The 17686-nt window shown below is 44.9% G+C and overlaps 1 protein-coding gene across 1 annotated transcript in view; it reads right to left on the reverse strand.

The window, feature by feature from the left end:
- T265_05171 (hypothetical protein) overlaps nucleotides 1-12655 on the reverse strand; it is a gene marked incomplete at both ends in the record, with an annotated part of 22148 nt that extends 9493 nt beyond the window's left edge. Inside the window, 6 exons of the mRNA XM_009170103.1 lie at nucleotides 2979-3331; nucleotides 4702-4918; nucleotides 6924-7240; nucleotides 7984-8248; nucleotides 11888-12138; nucleotides 12350-12655. Coding sequence (XP_009168367.1) covers nucleotides 2979-3331; nucleotides 4702-4918; nucleotides 6924-7240; nucleotides 7984-8248; nucleotides 11888-12138; nucleotides 12350-12613 — 1667 coding nt within the window. The remainder of the gene's footprint in view (nucleotides 1-2978; nucleotides 3332-4701; nucleotides 4919-6923; nucleotides 7241-7983; nucleotides 8249-11887; nucleotides 12139-12349) is intronic.
- Between the last annotated feature and the right edge of the window lie 5031 nt (nucleotides 12656-17686).

The following is a 17686-nucleotide window of genomic DNA, read 5'->3' on the forward strand; positions in this document are numbered from 1 at the left end:
CAGTTGTTCTACACTCAGTTCAGAGGAAGGTACTAGCACGGATAGCTGGTCATATAGATTCTCAAATTGGACTTCAAGCTCGAGCTGACAGTTTCTACGACTGGGACAACAAAATTTTGGACCTAGTGACAACGCCTCCAAAAGGGTGGTGTCCAGCATTAACGAAGAAAAATTGTGCACGTACCTTTCGGGATTTGTTGGAAACTTGGTGCATGGTGTCACTGGATTGGGCTAGTTGACGAGTTTCTTTTCCCTGGCGTCCGTCCGTTTGGCAACAATAAGTCGAACATATGCGTTGAAGTCTAAGCGATCGGATATCGTCAGCGTTTCTAGTGCCCCTGCATATTGGGCTTGTTTACGTTCTGGTTCCCGAATATTCCCTCGTATCGTGTCAAACTCACTGCGTGCATGGCGGCTTAGTGCAGTGGCAGTTGGATTGATTCGGCTTCTGGGTAGTATTCGTGAATAAAACGTAGGAATATGATTCTGTTGCATACACTGATTGAGGAATCGTAGCTCTGTTCTGCCTTCCGCGATGTACCTCAGATATTGGGTCTTGCTTGGTTCGATCGCTTGGGGTTAGCCGACACTTCAGTGTCATTTGCAATACAGTTCAGTCTCCCACGGCGCTTCGAGATCATGCATCCGACATTATCAAGCGATTTCCAGTTGCTTTCCAGTCCGGTCTCGGTCAGTGCACTGCGACACAAGCAGTCATCTACCCCCTGCCGAGTGTTACGCCAGTCTTCCGTCAAAAGAAATCAGTCCCGTACGCTTCCTCCCACTGGTAGATATCGAACTTCAACGGCCGCAACAACAAGGCGTTCTATCCCCTGTATCCTACTCCGCCTGGGCGGCACCGATTGTCGTGGTGAAGAAACCCAACGGCGAAATCCGATTTGCGCCGATTTCTCAACCGGCCTAAACACAGCTCTCCAGCAGCACCACTATCCACTGCCAATGCCCAACGATCCACTCACTGTTCTGAACGGTGGAAAGTTGTCCGCGAAAATCTAACTCGCTGAAGGGTACCTTTAAGTTGAAGTCGCACCAGAATCACGCCCACTGTTGACAATCAACACACACCTCGGGCTGTATCAATACACCCGTCTTCCGTTTAGCGTCAAAACCGTACCAAAAATTTTCCAGCAGTTGATAAGCACCATCCTTTCTGGCATTCCAGGTGTGGTCGCATACCTGGACGACGCACTGATCGTTGCTATTTCACCAGGAAAGCTTCTTGATCGGATCAATGCCGTCTTTCTGCGCATTCAGGACAATCGCCTCCATTCCGAGAAGTGGCATTTTTTGACAATAGTGAACTATTTTCGTCTCGTTTTCGACGCCTCTGCTCGTCATCCTGACCTGGAGAACGTTCGAAATACACAGAAGGTGACAGCTCCTGAGGATGTCCCATCATTACGTTCCTTTTTTGCGTTAATCAGCTTTTATTCGGCATTCTTGCCTTCGCTACACGACATTCGACCCCCACTAAATCAATTGCTTGGAAGGACGTCCCCTATTGTTGGTCAGAAGAGTGTGAGATTCTTTTTTGTGTACCGAACAACCCCGAGCAATGCTTTGGTGAGCCACCAGTCACCTGCTCATTGGCCGTAAGCTGAGAACTGTTCATTCTTCCATGTTGCCAACACAGTCTACTGAGTCAAGGTCCATAACCGTGACAACTGGAGCACCATTCAAGGCGAGAGCGCCCGTACTCGTCCGTGATTATCACCCGTGACACGCATAGACTACAGGTTGCATCCTGCGCAAAGGCGGTAGCGTGATGTAAGATGTATCGGTTGGTCAAGACATCTGCACCAGACATCAAAACAGCACGCCCGAAACTCCAGTATGTTCGGGTACCGTGCCGTTGAACATATTGCTCGATATCTTTGAGCTGAAAGCTGACGCGGTATCGAAAGAAGAGAGTGTAACCAGCAGCTCAGTGCTTGATCGAGCACTTCTTCTCAGGCGTTAGATAGACTGATGACGCCACCAGCAGGAACGTATCCGGGTCGACTCACGTCGAGCTCGTTAGTTTTCACAACTCTGTATCTTTGTATGCTAACGAACTTTTGGTATTTTTTCAGCCAAACTAAGGATACATATATTCAGTGTCACTTTTTCTGAAAATCGCCTGTTGTTCGGAGCATTACAGTTGTGTCTAAGGTTTCGTCTTCTTAGCGAATATACACTCATTTGCAAACCAATTTGGTTCTTTCGAGAGACACACCTGGAACCCAGCTGAATCTCTCGTTTATGATGTTTCGTCTTCTTACTAGTCCGCTGTATTATGAGCCGGGATCAGGCAACATAGCTGGGGATAGAATACCGTGTCAGTCCGCTCATACTGTCGTTTGCTCACTGCATTATAAATACATAACAGTTGGCCGTATTCGGAGTTCACAGGACGCATGGGTGGCCTAAACTTCTCGGTACAAATCGCCCTCGTTTGATTTTGAACTGCGTTAAGCTTGAAAATCAAATGGAGCCGATGGATACAATTGAGGCGTATATCTTGTTGGAGGTCAGTTAAGCTTTTATCTTACCTAACAGCCCCTTAGGTGCGACATCTACTCGGAGGGAGCACACCAAGTGGTAATTCTCAATTGCGCTTAGAATTATAGACCTAACCACCACCGTTTCGCTTACCGAAGATGCAAACACTACAGCAAAAGAAGCGATCTGAATACGGAACTTTCAGTATGTTGCGTTTTATATCAGCTCTAGTATGCAGGAGGCAAACCCACTATTCCCATACAGGAAGAGTAAAGAATAGTTATAGCGGATTCTTTGTGTTTCGATTCCAAGTTAAAAAATAGGAGCGTTGTGGAGTTTGATCCGGTTCCTGGTTGTATGGAAGCAGTGTCGAGTTCGTCGATGGGTGCGACAACAATAGTAGGTCGACACAGCGTCCTTTGCCTAGCGAACCAAGAATAATGGCAGTCGGTACAACGTCAATATGGACTATATACCTGAAAACCTGTTGTCGCTCCTTGGACATCTCTTCATCGGACTTTCGACCGCCGGGCGTATCGGGCCATAGAAAGTAGGGATATGAGGCTAACCAGCCATTTCCCTGGGTCTGAACAGTAGACCAATACTGCCATTCCCTGAGACCACCGACTTCGGCTCCACGGTAGACGCAAGCAATGAGAAGATCCCGGACAGATAATGCTTCCCGAAGGTTCGGAACTTCAGCTGAATGGTCCATCACCCGAGATCGGATCAAAATAACGTCCCATCCAACTGAATGTGGATTGTTGGTTAAAATTGACGGAGTTGCGTTTTGCACGAGGATCACGTTCACACCCTCTGAGTTGGATGACTAGAAAATAAAAATATTAGAGTGTAAGATAGGGCTGAAGAGGAATCGGTAGGGGAATAGACGGATCTTATGAAGACCACAGAACTATGGCTAACTGAGCGTGTTCAACAGAGCTGGGGAAAGCCGAGACATACTGATATCAGTCATCACTCGCAACGGGACAAGACACGACTCTGTAGCCGATCTGCTACGGTAGAATTCTGCCCCTGGATGTAAAGGAATCTCGGTCGTTCAATGTACAGCGCAACTGGACGACTTTCAGTCGCGTTGCACAATACATGGACAGTCATCACCGGAGTAGTGTGTATCGCCTAGCTATCGAACTAAACGGGAGTTGTGACCAACCAACTGCGAACAGTAAATCACACACCCCTGCAGATTCGGTGCAGATGGTAGAATATCTGGTCGTCCACGGTGAAACCCTAAGACATCGTTTGCTTCAGAAAAGACCACCGTCTCACCGTCGCTGACCTTGGTAATATTGTGTTATAGTCCTCGAATGTGTTTTCATCCTTCCGCTTCTGCCAGCAGAACACATCTACAGACCCCTATGATAAAAACAAAAGTATTGATTCCCTACCAAGTAACACTTTAGCACACGGAAAAGCGCTTCTGTATAATACTCACTGTACTGTCCACTTCACCGGAACCACACCTTTGATCGGCCTCATCAGCAAGGACTCGAATTAATTTCCGTGTACTTCTCATACAGTAAAACATTACGAATACAACGTGTGGAAGTCCTGATAGCCCGGGTGCGTTAACTGGTTGTTTATCAGAGCAGTTTATGTGTTCGCCGAACTTAAAAAATGGCGTACAAGATTACCACCACCGCACGAACTGACACCGTCAGTGTTCGGTAAAGTACTTCCTTCAAGTCTACTTGCGCCTATAGAGTTTGTAAAGAGTATTTGGTAGCCCGTACCAGATTGGTTGTTCAAAACTTGGCCTGCGGGTAATTGGATTAGTTCAGTTGGATTTCATGTTGCGCCTGTGTGACTCACTTGCATTTGATTGCTTCACTGAGTATCTTAGTTCCACCGGTTATTCTCATTTTCCGATTGGTCTGCTTGCATTTCCTGCATTTCGCATTTTCGTTTCCACCTTTCGATTGGCAAATTAGGCAACTGTTTTCAGGAATTTCTCTTCGATTGCATCGGTGCATTCGCTGTTTTTTACTTTCTGAGATGAAGATATCGCTTAATGTTGATCCGTAACTATGGCCCTCACTAAGTTCCACCATTCAGTAGCCAAGTCTCTTACTGGATGTCTGCCAGTTGTCGGTTTGGAGTGTTGTAAAAAGTGAACTGCTTCTGGCAGTTCTGTATAGAACCGAATGCGTTGCAATATAGTAGCCTGTATTCGCCTACTGCAGGAAAGAGAAGAACGGAAGAATCACTTACTTCAGCTGTTCCTGTGTCAGTAAAAAAGTCCGAAAAGTTGCCGGGTTTGGTTGATCCAATGTAAGAAAATTCCGACCACGACAGTCGAGCTCCACTAGGAGTCCGATGTGTTGTCTCGGATGCCTGATCCTGCGAGCCTGCTGGTGCCAAGATCCAATCTCGGTCACGAGTTTTCAGTGCGGGACTGGAAGCCAGATTAATAAAAAGCTGAATTTATATAAATGAAATTGCTTTCCCAACTTGAAGACACCATATGGCACTTTGGCCTTCACTGAAGCGCCCTATCTTAGCGGTGGATGTTACACCCCACCGTGTCTGATGGGGAACGGTCTTGTGGTCTGTGTTTGGAGAATTGCGTGCAGGAAGTCTGTCTAACTGTGTGAACACACCGGGTCATTGCCGACGATCTCCTATGTGTCCGCGAAAACCTGAGTGAGCTCTGTTGTCAGTTGGCCCACTGAAAACGTTTGCGAAAGCCAAACTAACCCGTCTAAAAATGTGCCTCAGGACTTCGGTAAACATGACACTCAGCGGACCGATATATGCTACGTCCAACGTGAAATAAACACCAAAACGGCAGACAAGACTCGTCAGTGCTTGATTTCTCTCCGATTGTACGACGCCTCCCGACTGCAGGATATAGGAAGATGGAATAAACCATATTCAAGGGCGCATTTCAAGCTAGCTAGCCAGCAGGCACATTTTAAGCTCGACAGCATCGAAATTCTTGATAAACCGTAAAACTAGTTGGTTCCTAGAAGGTAAAATGTAGCCACAAAGCTCCAGAAACAACAATAAAGTGACTATTTTGTGTAAGTTCACAAGGCTCTGCTCAATGATACGTAGCTTATCAAAGCATCGTCAATGGGGCTTGCCGTAAAACTATCGCAACAAACATGCGATTTATTGAAAGACCACATAAATCTCGTTGCGTAACATTCAGAAAACACAATAAGTGATTTGCTCTCTTTGTACCTCAGTTTTGGAGTGAAACAACACAGACTTATGGAACAACCTGATAATAGTCTAGCCCACAAAATAGGTCGTGTCCTGCCTCAGATAATGTGCTGCTAGAAATTTTTCAGTGGCTCCTAGTATCTTGTTAATTTGACCTTTGTGTTTGGTAATGGGCGGAGGACTAGGACACTTCGAATGTTTCATTCATTGGGTTCACCAGAAAGCGTATTTTCAACTACCAGCCAGTACTTTGTACGCATTCACAGCCCTCCTAAAAGTACCCTTTTGCTTGCTTCAAAACCAATCATTGCTTGGCGTTCGCTAGCACTGGTATCAATGGGTCGAAGTTCCTCCACTGACTTACTGCATCCGGGACGGATTGCACAGAGGCTGAGCAGCATGGCCCATTGATGTTTTCACGGTTACCTATAGAATAACAGCAGGATTTGCCATCTTAATACGATTGTGTGTGATCATCCCTGACAGAAAAACTGCAGCACCAAGTGTTATACATCATTTGAGAACATTAAAGAATACACAACAACACTGGATTGCTCGTGACGGTGTCGGCTGGAAGTGGTCAATGTGCCATGTAAGCCACATATTTACGAGTTTTTTTAATTTATTTTCACAGTCAAAGTGAGGCTATGACCATATGAACCCAACAGAACAAGATGCGAGCAGACAAATGACATTAGGTTCGTTACTACAGGTCCCTGGAGCCATATTAGTTAGCCCCACTGGGCGCTGAACATGTGAACACGGCCGTGACATGTAAGTGTACACGATTCAGACTAAGTGATTGTGTGAATCTGCGGTGTCTATTCAAGTATCTTGCGAGTTAAATGCGCCTTTCGGAACTACTACAGAGTTAAGGGAAAGTCATGTTCGACGAAGCCAGGGTTAGTGTAACGATTGAAAATGGTCAGGTAGAGAACCAAAACTAGTTTGGCCAAAGTATTCACACTCAGCCTGCTCTTCAAAGATAGGAGGTTTCTTGGCAAGTGCCACAACCCAGGAATCATACTTCTGAAACAGATTCTGCGTTCCAGTAGAACAGAAACACCACTTACCACAGTGAATGTATCTGACTATTTTTATCCTTCAGTTAAATCATGACGATGGTAACACTCGGGGCGCACTTCAAACCTTGCAACAGACTTGAGAATGACAGCATTCGAGACAAAAAGTTGTCATTAGGGTGTGAACAGAAGATCAGTCTGTTCACTTACCGATTCTCTCGAAATTCCTTGCAGTTAAACAAGAATAAAACAGCACCCAGGGGCATGCAACTGGCCTGCCGGGCCCTCTTCGTTAGTTCCTCCCATAGCTTCCAGTCACCAACTCCAGAGTCCGGATTTTGAGGGGAAAACACGTCAGCTAACAACTGGTGCGACTGACGTCCCAGTGTACAAAGGCGCGAAACTCGACCAGTTAGATTGCGTACACAGATTCCTTCAGTTTGTGAACAAGTGACAAACAACTGCCACGCATCTGCAGATATTTCTGGATGGTTCCATAAGTACACACGGCGATGGCCTTCGTGAGGCTACGATAGGAAGTGACATATTTTCCAAAAAAAATTAGACAACATATGAAACCTGAAGTTAACGATCATACATGTCTCTCATTAACCAGTTGCAATCACGTTATTCAGATGGCCATAGATACACCAGACGTATTCATACGATAAGGACTGTTGTGGTAAGTGCAGTCCATCAACTCAGCTGGAGACACGGCAGAAAATAGACAAACAGCCGTCGAAAGAAATCAGGTAACATAAGTATCATCTAATGTACCATCAGAAGTGATACTGGACTGTTGCCCTCGAACGCGGAAGGGCGTACACAGGCAAAACATGGCAGGTGATTTCCAGTGACTATCTGGATGCGACAGCGTAATCTGTCGGCGTGACACGAACACAATGGAGAAGCAATCCCACCAACTGCACACAGTCGGGGTAGGTTTCTTTGAAGATAAAACGTCTACATGAGAGAGAAGATATATGGTTCCTCAGTGAAGTTCCCCGACCATGGTAAAGGATTCGAAGCAAGGCAAACGCGATCCGGACGGGCAAAGGTATAGAACGACCACAGAGTAGCTCACTAAAGTAATCCCTCTTATGAGTATAACCTGAACAAGTAAAATTCGCCGTGGACAGAGCTCCTCGATGAATAGTCTATCACTGTGATACAGGCTTGATAAGATGAAGTTTTAACACCCGAAGCTTTGCTTTGTTGTAGATGGAAATATTGTATCTCCGGAAATAAACCAACATGACTTGATACTTACTTCATTCCGCGGACCCCATAAAATGCGTACTGGCCCCAGGACTGGTCGGGTGATATTCAGGATATCTTCTGCCTGGACATCAGCGAACAGTAATCCTGGCTGCTCACAGGGAAGGTCCGGTGTTCCGTTGGTGCTGAGGGGCACAGGGCATTGGGTGAATGTGGGACAAATTCGCGATACGCTCTTCAAGCAACTCGCTAGTGCCAGTTCCGTACCAATGAGTTCGAAACAGTTCCAGAAGCTCAAGTCGAAAACCAGGCAACCACTGGCGACGGGAAAGAAATATCACCATGGGACTGTGAAAACCTGGTGACGAGTACTATAAGGGTTCCATACCGCTGGATCAGCGGAATGGTTGATTTGAAAATGATTTGTGGTAAAAGTGGCGTGGCATTTTGCAAAGACGAATAATATATTGAAAGGTCGGCCCTCAAGGAAGTAGTCTGGCCATGATGTCACCAGATATTGGATGGGAGAATCGAAAGGAAACGACAGCCTGAGATATTAGCGGGGGACAGACAGCATGAAAATAAGTCGTCCTCAAACAGGGAGGACAAGTTTCTTCCAGGGTTACAAATAAGAAAATCAGATGAGCTATACAGAACATAAGACCGGTAGCCTTTGCGTCCAGAAAAACGTGTCAAGATCGAAGGTTGGAAATGACTAAAAAAAGGCTCGTGACGGTTTCAGACCCCAGTACACACCGAGTGATTTGGAAGACCGAGAGATGGGGCTGGCAGTTCGCTTGAAGGAATACTGGAAACACAACGGAGTGAGAGGACGATATATTTATGCTGAGGTCTTCTATCTTAAAGGCCAAGTACTCAGCCATAGTTAAATCCAGCAAACGGGTGCAGTTGTTGGCAAGCCAACATCCCAGGTATTCATCTGAATTGGGCTCCACAGACTGGCACACTTTGGTTCGAAGATCCTTTTTAATTCTGTAGATAGCTTTAGATAGTTGATATCCTTGTACCTAAGTAAACAACTGGGTACCAACATGAAGAAGTTGCGAAGATACATTGACTTATACCTACAGACAGTAAACTGACGAGAAAAATTCAAAAAATGACCCATTCGTGGAAAAACTGTGCTTCCGAGCGCCACACTGAACGACTAATGCAAACTGACAGTTGTCGTTACAAATAAATTCGATCAATGTAAAATTAGGCTTCCGATACTTTTAACAGTAACGTTAAGTACTTGTGTATTACGTTACTCTATCTTAACAATGGTAGTGAGGTTTGCGAGACCGAACAAGGCCATCAAGGATCACATACCATTTGACATAAAAGTGAGGGCTTCATACGGTTCAGTCGTGCCTACGTGGATCATAGTTATTTATTATAAGTTCACACGTTAGCCATTCGGATGGTTCAGATGAATGTTTCAATTTCTTCAGAAAAAACGCGCTACACTAGGATATGAAACCACTTTGCAGAAACTAACCATTCGAGAAATCCATACGAACAGAAATTTATAACCCACGTTCAAATCATAATTATTCTGGAAATGGTTAAAGGTTTTGTCAATAATATAAACGGTACAGTCCTAGTCCTGTTACTGCCAAAACAAGTGAAATTGAGCAGTGGTCAGCAACAATTATCATAGATGGAACTTCTTCCGCTGCTCCACTCCTGGGTGGCAATTTCCCGGTAATCTTAGTACAGTCTACTTAAACAAAGCCACATAACAAAAAAGTGCTGGATCTGATAGGAGTCCAGTTAGAGCTTTCAACAAACACCCAAACCTCTAGATGTTCATCCATCCTTGGTTGAAGCCATTGTTAAGGGTCAACAGCTATGTACTGCAGTGTCCAGTTACTCCTTGGAAGGGCCACGCCAATATGGAGTATGGGTTGCACCAACAACACAGACTTATCGTAATGTTTTCTTACTTTCTATGTAATCATACACTATATCTCTTGGTTCGGGTATGACGTGGAAGAACGTTCTCCTAGGTGACAGGAGCACCACAGGCGTGGTATGGGACCGAGCCGCCCGGATGCATTCTATAAGCAAATACGAAGTCGGTCAAGATATTGTATACTGGCCATTGCGACAATCCAGCAGTGCCTTGTTAGCGTGCGGGTGGATGAAACATGCAAGTTTGAGCATCTACTTATCAAGCGAAGGTGGCGATGTGGTCTTACCAGCACCTTAATTCAACCACCGGTTGTTGCTCAGTTCCTCACGGAAAGTGACCTTCGTTTTATCGAAGGGTTATAATTCATGTAGAGCAGAAGGGGATTCAATATACACAATACTACACAAAAGAGTAAACACACTCAAACAAACGCCAGCAGACGCCTATATTTTGGCTTCCAATCCAACAGCCTCACAGTCACTGAGTCATTTATCAACGGCTACTTAACATGACAAAGTGACATCCCGCAGTGCAAATAAAGATGCATCAATTTGCCTACCTTCTCCGACATCGCTGGAACTTATTAATTTCGCATCATGTGGTGTCATTTACCTTGTAACCACACAAGACGACAACAGTCTTGATATTACCACACACTGTAATTTGATGCATTCAAGAGTGAACTTTAGAATCGATGGAATGTTGAGTACAAGAAAAACTGAGATTAACACCAGCTGTAGTCATTTTCAACACTAGGTGCCAGACAAGTGGACTACGTAGGTGTCAGTCGAAACCATACTTGCTGTTCAACGACTATACAAAATGTTACCGTGGAGACTCATACAAATTATACAAAATACAAGGCGTCAGTGACACAAACCAGAGTAAACTTATGTATGTCGATTCAGTCATCGACTGTTTTCATCTTAAAACAAACCTATTGCTAGCCGTAACCATCCACTCAGATCACATGTTGAGAAACCTACGCAAGTCGTTCACACCATCGGGGGCAGGACTTGCCGAGGTAGGTGGTTACAGTAACATGTGACGAAATACCAGTGACATGTGCATTCCCACCCAAAATAGCGATCTATCGGAACGTTTCCGTGTTGCAGACAGCTGAGAATACACGGAAAGTAAATGCTTGATCACCTTTATGGAGCAGTAAGCCGTTACCGTTATATGGGACTTCACTGTACAACCGTTAGCGGTTTCACTGAGGATCATTGGATTTGGTAATATTATAAGTGATAATAAACCTCGGAAAAGGAATCCATCCGTTCCTCCCTAAAGAGAGCACTCACAATAAAAATCACAAACCAGAACAGGGCATTTCTCATAGGTTTACCGAAGATCATTATAATGGATCTGCAATACCCTACTCTCTGAAGAGCACTGTTGGTCAGTCTCCTCATATCATCTGCTCTTAGAGAGGAAATGTGAGGAAACTTTCACAAGAGAAGGAATCTGAGTGAAAATACGAGATAGTCTACTCTGTGCAATGTGTGTGAATAGAGTGGCACCATAATCCCTCAGTGTCTTCAGAGAGAGTCTGAGAACGGTATAATGCGACAGTGGACAGTGGTGAGTATCCACAGCAGGGCCGTGGGATGGAAATCATGTCCATCTTAACAAACAAGTTCTTGTATTTGACGCTGCTATTGAGAATTTCCAGCTCTGTTATCAGCCAACACAACCTGACAAACAAACGGATCGAGTAGCGTCAATTGTGACGACGCACACAAAAGTCTTCAAGATTTCATATTTTGGAGAAACAAGCGTTGGATATCAGAAATGGTGGGATGCGAATTCCGGCGGAAACCGACGAAATTCGTTCCCATGATTAGCGTGATAAGTTTCACGGTCAGCGCAGGAAATAGGAGAGCATGGCAACTCAGACCGAATTCGATCACGCAAAAAAAGTTCCAAAAATAAAGTTCACAAGACGGGCACAAAATTTCTACGATAGAACATAACGAGCTAAGACATGGAAAACTATTTTCGATGAAGACTGTGCAAAAAGTCAAATGTGTCTTACTTCAAAGCTGCATCCTGACAGGCCTTAAATATCTTATCATTCGGAGCCTGAGGTAGACGCCACCCCCAGATATTGATCATATGATACCTTTTGGCATGCCAGAGGTGGGTGGGCAACCATAACGTCTTCCGATTAGAGCTCAATTCACTATAGCTTGACGATGTTGCGGCAATTCGAGTAGCCATAGCCAGCAACCGCAAATGTCGTCGTCGATATCGACGACTTTTCAACTTGGCACGTTTAGGTTGAGCCTGTAAAATGGGACAAACGTGCAAAAGTGCCAACTGGTATCCAGAAGGGAACTGGCAAAAGAGCACTACTTGTCGTGCCACCAAGAAAACACTCCCGAGGAATAGAAGAGACAAGGAATTAGAATAACAGAATAACAGACAGCTAGATACGTCCGATGAGTTAAGTTCAAAACGCACACAACCATTGAAAATAACCGTGCGTTAGACTTACAGCAACCAATTGTCCTTTGTTGTTGTTGAGTGGTTGTTGAAAGTGTCGATGCAGCCTCCGGGGTAGCCGATTGACGCGATGACTTGCAGCTCGTCGACGAAGACGCACAGGCAATCGCTGTAAACAAGTAATTGCATGGGCTGTAGTCACATTGACCTCGGCCTCAAATGCAGCCAGTTCAGCGGCACGCGCAGTTGCCAGATGAACAACGTTGAAACAGCTGTAATCGCTGCGTGTTTCATCGACAAGTTCTCTGGTAGACATTGGAGCTGGGCTAAAAAAAGTAATGCCTTTTAGTCATTATAAGACAATATGAGGGGAATACAAACTACTAAAGTCACACAGTATCTCAGTAACAGCAAACTGCATACAAGCAAAACCATTACCATACTTCCTACCACTCCAAGCACGTAGTTTTCGACAAAAGAGAACAACTCACCTACGTTCTTCGTTTGATAGCTGCTGGTATGTACTCGCCTCGCAACTACTGTCAACAAGGTTTTAATGGAATGCGTGCTGACCGATCTGGAAATTCGACACGATCTATAGGCCACGCTCTCGCCTGCTGGCGAGTCTGTATTGAAAGTACACCAACCGATTGGACCAGCAACTCTTTCGCGGATCAATTAATCAACGTACCTAAATCTCGCTTGACTATTCATGGTGTAATATTACATGTTGATAGCGCAACTGCGCGAATGAAATTCTCAACGTTGTAGACCAACAGTAAGGGATGAAATACACATAAAATCCCCTATTGTCTTAACTTTAATTCCAAAGTAAAGATGATTCTCGCTTCCTAACACAGTCGTATCAACTTCCGCACCGCACTGATAAATTGGATCGGTCTATGCGTTGAGAGCTAAGCGGACGATTCACACTCACGTTGTTCAGTTTGTTACAGCACATGGCTTAGTTCCAGTTAGGGTACTCCCAGCTCGAGGGATGTCAATACGTTTCCAGGATGATGGGGCTCCGCCTCAAGAAAAGTGACTAACAAGAGCCCCTACCCCAACAATCAGATAATGAATCTTCCGTTATATTACGCTGCACCGAACAACTTTCGTCAGTGTGAGATGAAATATCTTGATTACTATTACACTACTGCTTCATACTAAGTCGACGTGATGTACCTGTCCAACAGTCATCACCAATCGTTATTTCAATTATCAGGAACGCCCAGTTGTTGTACCGCCTTGTCAAAATAGAGTAAGAAGTACAGAACAGTCTACGTTATCATGGAGATGTACTCCAAGTACATTCGTGTACACTAGCAGCTCACACTATATCGAGGAGTCTTGCGTTGCTTCATCATGTGTTCCAACTTCGTTACTTTCAATCCGTGTTGAAACTGTCCGAACCTAGTAGGCTAAGTCATCTGTCCAGCCAATTCAAGTCTGATCAAAGAGTGCCCGATAATCCGGTGTGCCTATTTGTCAGCTGTTCTGCCCGTATCTATTGTTTGACCTGGTGGCCGACTAGTAAATGTAAGTCAAGGACTGTATTGTGATGTTTTCTCTTGTGGATAAATCGTTCAGCAAAAGTTTCCTCCTTGAGAGGACAATCCTTCGAGGAACGATTGTAATGGTGAAGTAGTCTGTGCCCCATAGTTCTTTCCATGGAGCACTTTCTGTCGGTTCCCGAGTGAACGAAGCATTGAAACGAGGTGGTCACATAGACTTCTGTATTTACTTCATTACAGATCGATAGCCTAACCAGATCAGGCAATTCATCTCTACACGGTACACGCGTATCGACTCATGATCCTGTCAAAAACCAAATGACTAGGTTTCTGGAGAAATGCATCAGATAAGTTTGTTATTTATGTCTGATTCCGACATTTTATTATCTCCATTGATCGTCGACCCCCGCGCCCATCAATATGAATGCCACATATAACGTCACTAGCCCTAAATGTAGGTCGTACTGTGCTGGGGTTCCTTCAGTCGATTATGACAACTATAGCGCAGAAGATTCAGACCGTAATAGTCGGATATTCTCATGAATGGATATCGAGGCACTCGAGTGGCATTTTCGAAGGACCCGATACAAAAAAAACGTAAATGGATGTGTGATACCGTTACCACTGGGCACATTTGTTCATTTCAAACAACATGCACCTATCACAATAAAGCTGCCGGTTGTCGATAAAATTAGGTTTTCCGTTGAAAACACGTGTGCAATCGTACAGGTACCAAATGATACAATATCAAAACGCGATTATCAGATTGTGTTCATTGAAAAACTCTGGCGTTGTCTATGATTAACGAAACGGTGGTGCTTTTCAGAAGGATAACCGCAGGTTTTTGTAAGATTTGAGACCATATCTAGCGCGGTTTCCTAGAGCGGACTCGAGTTGTTAAGTTTCTAGGTCACAAGTTGTATTAGGAGATCGTATGAGATCAAATCCTGCTGATGAACATTTTGCGGCGACTAAACAACTGTTATATTATATGCGTATTAAGAAATTCAATTAGATGACACCCCGGAGGTTCATTTACCATGGTTTTAGATAGTGCTGACAGTCGGCTTACACCGTGTTTTAGAAAACATTTACCGCAAACTTATTTGGAACCAGTGCAAAATGCGTTTACCTTTAGGTGACCAATCTTCAGTTAATTATGCCGTCCCAGTAAACATGGGGCGACGAAATAGTTTACGCATACTGAAACAGGATGGCACAGGTGAAAAAGAATGAAGTTGAGTACGGATTTGTTCATTGATCAACGCGAGTTAAGTGACGACAACTTATAAGACACTAGAGTGAAAATCACATTGACAGAGTCTTCGAAAAGTAAACATTCCGAGGCGTCCTCTTGAAATTTCCTCGGCGTTTTTTGAATAGTAAACACAAAACGCAAAGCGGCTCCATTATTCCCATTCTCACTAGCAATCAGATATGATTTTTTACACTTGACGATGAAGCATGTCAGCAGAGTTTGGTCAAGTGTCAAGCCCCATCTCCACATCTGATGGAAGGTTGGTATGGCAGTTATGGAGCAGCTTTGCATTGTGTTCATTATTATTTAACATTCAAAGAACGTCCAAGAAGGTTCAAGTGGACACTTGAGAAAGTTCATTTTTCAGAAACTCGGTAAACGAGATTTTCGCTTTCGTGTCTAATGGCTTGTGGCCGTCAAGCTCGGGTAGATCAATAAACAACCCCACCCTGAAGGGCATTCTTCCTTTCACTTGGTACCGTCGCCAGGATACAAATGAAGGACACATGGCGACAAACTTTCGAGGATGAGGACGTCCAGGTTTTGCTGAAAGAATTTTGCCGTGTACGGGGACGGCATCGCCGTGTACAGCGATTCGAAACCAGAACATGCAGTTCACCTGATAATCATATTGAAGCGTACTCGGAAAGCTAGCCTGTGGATCGATGAAGCCAAGATACAGCTCACTTGAAGTTCGATGACACCGCTCAGGCATAAAGTGGGCCACAAAGAGGTCAGGCTACCGCCAGAGGAACTGGCGAAATCCCAGGAGTGTCCAATGCGTGTGGTCCTTAAACTAGTTTCTCCGACGGACAGTATACTAGGGCTGTTCAGGATTTCAACGCAATCGCTGCTCCACGACACAACTTATTCCGTCAAAATAGAATGTGCGAATGAACAAGTGAAGTGCACGAGACCTTCAAACGCGCCAGAGCGCCGATGCTAGGTTATCACACTTAAACTGCTCAGGATTGGGAAGATGTTTACTGGTGATGCGGTCGGTGCAGTCCTGAAGCAGGAGGATGGGGTCATCTAATGTGCTAGTCGTTTCCTGACAAACACTGAGAAAGAATGTTTAGCGACCGTCTGAACCCTGGATAGGTGGAGGCCATATTTGCTGAGACAAATGGTTGGTGTTGATACCGACCACGAAACCCTTGAGTGGATCACCATCACCAGAGATCCCCAAGTAAAGCTCGCGCGCTGAGCACTCTGACCACTAGAATATGACCTCACGACCCGACAGTTACCGGGGAATGAGAACCACCTGGCCGATTGGCTTTCGAGATGAGGCCCAGAAGATCATGATCAGTGCCAATGGTCTCGTTGTCGTACTAGACCCCGGGAGTTTGTGCGACTACAGCGGCAGGATCCTTCACCAAAGAAGGTCGCAGTCGCCTTTTTGGACTAAATAGGCACTGAGGACGCGGAACTGGAGATATTCGAGGAGCGCTTTGGCAGACTGAATCTGAATCAACCTGGCATACTATCCTGGAAGTCCAATGGTTTCAACGTCCTCGAGACTAAGGAAGGATGTCACGAGATGGCACATAAATGATGCACTAAAACAAACAACTTGCTTTGGCACAGGGCCTATTGGCCAGGGATGAGAAGTGAGGTAATGAAGAATGGTGTGAACAGGAAGTGCAACGGGGGCAACTCAACGAACTAAATGAATGAGGCAATGAACTTATCCCTGCGTCAGAGATCGAAGAGCTATGGTCCGTTGAACTCATGGGGCCCTTCAAGTGACAGCTACTGGCAATCAATTCATTATGCCAATGAGAGAACACCTGTGGCGGTAGAAGCAGTGCCACATAAACGGGCAACGACGATCAACGAGGTGGTCATGCATCGCTTTGCAGCCAACCATAGAGTACCAAAAATGATCATCACGGATGACAGGTTGCGCTTTGAGAATGAATAGCTCAGGAATTCGTGTTCATCTCTAGCCGTGGTGAGCGAAATGGGTGACATCCGTTTCATATTGACGTATAACCTTATTCTATCCTGAAACAACTGTTTCAGATCAAACATAAAGTAGTCACTAAAGTGTAAGGTGAAAACGTAGTCAGTAGTGTGCGCAATATTTGAAGAAAGAATTTATACTCTCCCGGATAGCCAGCAAAAGATAACGCGTGAGATGTGCGGAATTATATTTTCGAATGTGGCAGAGCCCTCGAGTGAACAGTCTCTATCCGGGCAAGCAATGAGGTCGTTTACCTTCTAGGTAGGAGGAGCTCAAGGTAGGTGGTTGTCCAAAGCTACTTTGCAGGACACATCCTGGCAGCTCCTTTCTCTCTCAATAACACCTTATTCCCATTTCCCCTACTCCTGACTGAACAAGGTGTGCGCTTTTCCCAGACTTGTACTCATCGGCGGAAGTGTTTTAGGGTCTATTTGGAGTGGATTTTCATACCAGCGTTTAAACTCGTTTGGAGGAAGCGAATCGATTCTCGCTAAACTGTGATCACAGATCAATGTTTTGACAATTTTTGACCAAAATTCCCGATTTAGACAACTACGATTGCCCTGTCTTGAAGCGAAGCGATAATTCCACACCCAATCATGTATACATTCGTTATTCTCAAGTCAGGCGGTAAGGCGTGTTACAATC

The sequence above is a fragment of the Opisthorchis viverrini genome, assembly GCF_000715545.1.
Source record: "Opisthorchis viverrini unplaced genomic scaffold opera_v5_93, whole genome shotgun sequence".
NCBI lineage: Eukaryota > Metazoa > Platyhelminthes > Trematoda > Opisthorchiida > Opisthorchiidae > Opisthorchis > Opisthorchis viverrini.